Here is a 6,609-nt window from a genome sequence, read left to right as displayed (position 1 = left end):
CTATTTGCCTTTGAATACTCGTCTCAGGGTCTACTACTGGGGATACTCAAAGTCTGACAGTGTGCTATGGGACATAGGGATGTGACCACTGAGTGGTAAGTATTGTTGAGGCTGCAAAATCTAGAGACAGCCTGAGCTTCATTTTTGCTTAGACCTCCAGTGTTTAGGGGACACTGAGCTTCTATTAAGGGTGATGGAAAAATTTGGGAATGGATAAGGGTGATGGTTGAGGAAAATGATGAACCTAATTAATGTAATTAATGTCACTGAACTATACATGTGAAGACTGTTGCAATGGAAAATGTTTTGTATATTTACTACAATAAAATCTGTATTGAAAAAGATAATAACCAAAATAGAAAATAAAGCACTCATTCCTTGGGTGGTGCAAACAGTTAATGTGGTCGGCTGCTAACTGTAAGGTTGGAGGTTTGAGTCTACCCAGAGGTGCTGCAGAGGTATATTTCGCCTGGCAAAAAATCAGCCATTGAAAACCCTATGAGTACAGTTCTACTCTGACACACATGGGGTCACCGTGAATTGGAGCTGACTTTAGGCAACTGGTTACTGGTAGCTTCTCTTGTTTTTAAAAGTTATTATATAAACAATTCCCAAACAGCTCCGGGAGATGACAGAGTCCTTTTTAAGGACAGTTGAAACTCTCCTGCTCAGACAACATCAGTGATTTGCACTGCCTGTACGATAGAGTCTTATTTGACTCGCAGGGCACTCGTCATCCCCCTGAATATACTCCATCTCTTGCTATAGAAAGGAGCCCTGGTGGTGCAGTGGTTAAGTGCTCAGCTGCTAACCAAAAGATTGGTGGTTCAAACCCACCAGTCGTTCCACGGAAGAAAGATGTAGCAATTCCATAAAGATTTACAGCCTTATAAACCCTATGGGGCGGTTCTACTCTGTCCAATAGGGTTACTATGAGTCAGAATTGACCTGATGGCAACCAGTTTTTTTTTTTCCTTGCTATAGAAGGCTGCTTATTATTTCTAAACATGGCCTGCAGGTTACCTCCTCTGTGCTTTTTGCTCACTGGCCTGCTGGTTTGTGTCTGAATCCTCACTGTCACTGCCCCAGAATCAGGTGACCTGGCTGCATCTTCCAACCTGGCTTTCCCCAATCTGCTCCTGAGGGATGAATGGATGGGAGGGCCCTTCTGCCCACACAAGATGTGGGAGAAGCAGTCACACTGATCTTTGATCTTTGCTTCTTTGCAGATATCTCCGTGAGCCTACTGACCCTTGTGGTCACTGCCTGTGGTCTCGCTCTCTTTGGCGTGTCTCTCTTCGTGTCTTGGAAACTCTGCTGGGTTCCATGGCGAGAACGAGGCCTGCTCTCTGGTAGCAAAGACAACAACCAGGAGCCTCTTAACTACACGGACACAGAGACAAATGAGCAGGAGAACAGTGAGGACTTCCTAGACCTTCCCACGCCTTGCCCTGACTCCTCCATGAAGATCAGCCACACCTCCCCTGACATTCCTCTCTCGACCCAGCTGGGGGTCCAGGAGAACTGTGCTCATGGCATCCGCGTACAGCGCCAAATCACAGAGCCAACTTCGTCATCTCGGTCAGTAATGCCACCTTCCTTTCTGAATGCAGGGAATGGACCACCCCCTTCCCCCTTCCCTGGCAGCAATGGCATTGGTCATCCAAGGAGTCTGCAACCTTCTAGCTGTCTATCCAGTATCAGAGACATGGATATGGGAAAACTTGGTTCTTCCTATGTTGAAATTAAGTTCTTGAGCTCTGTTTAGTCTCTTCTTAGTTCATAATAATAATAGTTAACACTGATAATACTTATGGTGTGTCAGGCATTATACTAAGAACTTTATATGCATTATTTTATTATAGCTCACAACTTTGTGTGAGATGGATACTATTGTTATTATTATTTACAGAAGAGGAAACATAAGAAACTTAAGGAGATAAAACAACAAAGCACGCAGGTCAAGATTTGAACCCCGGTTCAACCGACACCAGAACCTGACCTCTTAACCACTATTCCATGCTGCCCTCCTAGTTCTATAGAATTCGTTCACTGTGCCCCTGACCTAATCTAGCCATCATGCACAGGCTCTCTTCAGATGCCACAGTATGGCTGGAGGTCCTTGTCCATCTCCAGCCTCTATGAAGCCTGTGGAGTACCCAGACTGTCTTAGTTACCTAGTACTGCTGTAACAGAAATCCCACAAGTAGGTGGCTTTAAAGGACAGAAATTTATGTTCTCACAGATCAGGAAGCTAGAGGATCAAATTCAGGATGTGGTTCTAGGGGGAGACCATTCCTTGTCTATTTCAGCTTCTAGTAGCCAGCAGTCCTTGGAGTTCCTGAGCTTGTAGATTCATTTGCCTCCTTCATATCAATTTGTGTCTGTCTTCCTCCTGCATGTGCTCGCTTCTGTGTCTAATCTGCTCTTTTTATAACTCAGAAATGATTAGGGTTAGGACACATCCTACACCGATATGGCTTCATTAACATAGCAGAGAAAAGCGTGGTCTCAAATGGGATTACATCCATAGGTTTAGGGTTAGGATTCCAACATGTATTTTGGGGCAGAGGGGAACACAATTCAATCATAATACCAGGCCTAGGGTCACTCTCTTCCCACTATCTGGATGCTTTGTGCACTTAAGCAGTGGAGCGATGGTACAGTGTGATGGTTAAAAGCATGGACTGTGGGATCATATGAACTGGCTTTAACTTCGCTGTGTGACCTTGGACAAATTACTTAACCTCTGTATCTTTTCAATTCCTTTCTGTAAAGGAGGAATAGTAATGGTGCCGACTTATAAAGTGGTTGTAAGAATGAAATGTAATGTGCATCACGTTAAGTGCTACAAAACGTGACTGCCATTTTGTTTTCATTGCTATTATCATCATCATTATCATTGAGACAGGCCTCTCCCAAGGCTCAGATGCTGCACAAAGGTGGGTTTGAGGCTAAACAGCCAGTTCTGAATCACTGGATATAAAAACCAATTTTCAATAAGAGGTTTCAGGAAAAGAGACTCAGGAAGCAGCTTTCTTTTAAATGAGAATATTTGCTTGAGCGATAGCCAGGGGAATAGCATGTGCTGTTATTTGGAAAGTACAAGCACAGTCTGAGAGTATTTTTTTTTAAATCTTTTTAATTTGTTCCCTAGAAACAGAAATAAGATTTTACCCTTTTTTATGTTAATCAAGTTTATCCTAGAGGCTCAGCTCTTTCACATTAAGTGGGATGGAATATGACAATTTGTAATTTAATTTTTTCAGAAATCTATTTTAGCATCATTTCCAATTTTGAATCAAAAAGCTAAACCTAAAATATTCCTCTGTGAGGAAATGGATGGTTGTTTGCCGTTTGGTTTAGAAGATATCCTTAGATTTTATCACTAGAATTTCTCTTCAGAATTAAAACTTAAATATAACAGGAGCTCTATTTGATGCTGCCCTGGAGTTCAAGCAGTGGAACAGACTTATAATAAAATCCTTCCAATCCTTCAATAACTAGAGCCTTTCAGATGGAGTCTATGTTGAAAATGTCTCCTGGTTGGCTCTACTCTGCATGTAATTTTTCTGATCTGGGTTTTGCTAATTCAGGGTGAGGGAAAAAAAAAAAAAACCAACGAATTGCTGTAGAGTCGATTCTGACTCATAGTGACCCTGTAGGACAGAGTAGAACTGCCCCGAAGGGTTTCGAAGGAGCGATTGGTGGATTTGAGTTGCTGACCTTTTGGTTAGCAGTTGTAGCTCTTAACAACTGTGCTACCAGGGCTCCAATACAGGGTGATAGTACTGTAATTTTATTAAGTTATTGACCTGAGGACTCTGCCATACTTCTTATGAATTCGCAGCAGTAATATCACTACCCAATATTTATCCGAGAGAAATGGATAAATATTTTACTCTGTGGATCCAGAAATATAATTCATGTAGAAATATAAACCATAGATAGCTTCACCACTGATTTGTGGAAATTAGGTAGAAGGCACAAAAATGAAAGAGAAGAGTGAGGGAATTATCTCCGTAAACGACATTTTACACTCAGATTTATTTTAGTTTTGGAGATGGAGTTAGATTATTTTATCTGATGGTCAAAATGAAATCTAGTAATATCTGAACTACCATAAGAAGCCTAAACTCTTTCCAGCTTATTTGACTTAATACTGACAATTAATTTGCATCATCACACGTTTAAAACATTCATACCTTAATTACTGTTACCTAGTTTTATGGGTTCTATCTGGAAATATATATCTTTGTCTCATGGTCTCACCATGATAAGAGTGGTATAAAGGGTTTTAATTCTTTTTTACTGATAGAATGGAAAAATGAATGCAATTTTCTTCATGTTCCAGAACATTTTAAATTATTTTTTAAGTAACATTTTTGATACCACATTTGGGGAGCAGGAAGGCACTCTTTGCTGAGATGAGTCTAAATGGTCTACTTTTCTAGTTATCTATTTCTTTTCCTTTCTCATTATGTTCTTAGCTTTCTCTTTTTTTCTTTCTTCTCTCTCTCTTCCCCTTCCTTTCTTTCTTTTTCTTCCTATCAATATAACATCTAGTATGATTTCCTGGAGGAGCCCTGGTGGTGCAATGGTTGAGCCCTCAGCTGCTGACCAGAAGATTTGCAGTTCGAACTCACCCAGTGGCTCTGCAGGAGAAAGACCTGGTGATCTTCTCCCATAAAGATTACAGCCTAGAAAACCCTATGGGGCAGTTCTACTCTGTCACATGGGGTAGCTATGAGTTGAAATCAACTTGACGGCAACTAACAACAACATGCCTTATTGCTTTCCTCCTGTAGCAGTTGTCACTTGTCCCAAGGGTCCCAGAACATTTCCTTGACCCAGTGCACCTAAGCCTTGGATGACCATTTATGGGCAGCCTCACCTGCCACTGTGACCACCATAGCTTCTGTAGCAGCATTTGCATCGGAAATCTCAACCTCACCTGGCCTGTTCAGCTTAATATGTTTGGCTCACACCAGTGCCTTTTTGGGGTACCCTAAAGATGAGATTTGTTTTATCTTCTAAAAATGTTCCTTGTGAGGATAACTTTTCTTGTTCTTCTAAGATCAAGCCTGTGAGTGTTCTATTTCTAGTTAGCTCTACTACTATTGGAACCATCCAAAATTCCTGTTAATTCTCTTTGATTTGGATGAAGCTACTTTTGTATAATGACCTAATAACTTGGGAATGTGAATATTTTAATTCTCTCAGAATTTCTCAACACCAGATCTTTTTAAAGGTCTCTATTTCAAATCTATGAAAATCTCTGGATCCCCAAAATAGAAGGAACCTGGAAAGGTCATCTAATTCATTCCCTGGTTCGTATCCCAAGATGGGAGTCCATCTTGTTTTCATAAGCCTTCTCAATCTTTTTATGTAACACTTTGGGTTTTTAAAAAATCCCACTTGCCACACCACAAACTTCAACTCAGGTCTTTTAAGGCCCTGGATGATGTTGCCATAGAATGCTCTTGTCAGCCTCACCTCCTGGCCAGGGCCACCACGTTGCACAATCCCAGAGGACACCATTCACGTGGACTACATAGGAGGCTTTCCCTGAAAAAACTCATTACCCTACAGACTGACCTTTTTTTTTTTTTTAAAACTTCCTTCAATATATCAAGCCCTTTCCTGCCTTGAGGCCGTTCTCCCAGCCTGGACTGTTTTTCCTTTCTCTTTGCCATGCCTGGTTCATTCACAGCCTTAATGTCCCAGCTGAAATGTCACCTCCTCAGAGAGGGTCCCTGCCCACCTAAGTATTTGTTCTTTCCGTTGCCTCCTATCACTCCTAATTCTTTCTCATGTCGCCTTGTTCTTAAATCCTTTATAGGACTGAACGTCTATTTCTGATTAAATGAGTACTAGTCTGTTTATTGCCTATACTGCCATCTTAACTATGAGTTCTGTGAGACCACATGTATTTTGTTTCTCACTATCTATCCAACCCCTAGTGCAGCCCTGGGCACAGAGCAGACTTTTTCATGACTGACTGACTGAATAAATTGGTCAGTATCAGGCCACTTTTCTTTTGTTCTACTGACGAGAATGGCAAAGGGCCAGATGTATAAACAGAGTAGGGCCTATTATGGCATGAGGTTGGCAGAAGGCCGTTCATCCCAGGCCTCACATTCATTAAGAGCCTCACGTTTAGGCTTCTGACCTTATCTTTGAATTACACAATCTATGGAGTCACAGAAATTCAGTGACAGGATTGAAAGAAGAAGACAATCGTCACACTTTAAGTTTGGGTTCCATTACTGGTCACAACTCCAGCAGTAAGTACAGGAAGATTAAATCTTGCAATTACTCTATGAGTAGCACAGTTCTGTTAAGCTATATTATTGTGTGTTGAAAGCATTGGTTAAATGTAAACATTTGAAACATAACAACTTTTTAATCACTTTATTAGTTATTTCTTCAGATTTTAGTAAACAGCTTAAAAAATGGAAGTTGCCTAAAATTCTCTCAACTTCTATGAGACCCTGAAACTAGGTGTAATTGTGTATTTTCTCTTTTCCAGTTGCTGTTGAGTTGATTCTGACTCATGATGACCCCATGTATGTCAGAATAGAACTGTGCTCCATAGGGCTTTTTTTT

At 40.9% G+C, this 6,609-nt stretch overlaps 1 protein-coding gene across 1 annotated transcript in view; it reads left to right on the top strand.

The window, feature by feature from the left end:
- The first annotated feature begins 1,150 nt into the window (after nt 1–1,150).
- The window catches only part of SYT9 (synaptotagmin 9), a 98,391-nt gene continuing 92,932 nt past the window's right edge, over nt 1,151–6,609 (top strand). The window contains exon 1 of the mRNA XM_012559265.1: nt 1,151–1,581. Within this exon, the coding sequence (XP_012414719.1) occupies nt 1,151–1,581 (431 nt within the window). The remainder of the gene's footprint in view (nt 1,582–6,609) is intronic.

Source organism: Trichechus manatus, unplaced genomic scaffold (genome assembly GCF_000243295.1).
Source record: "Trichechus manatus latirostris isolate Lorelei unplaced genomic scaffold, TriManLat1.0 scaffold00232, whole genome shotgun sequence".
Classification (NCBI taxonomy): Eukaryota; Metazoa; Chordata; class Mammalia; order Sirenia; family Trichechidae; genus Trichechus; species Trichechus manatus.
This window is presented reverse-complemented; position numbering and strand designations above follow the sequence as displayed.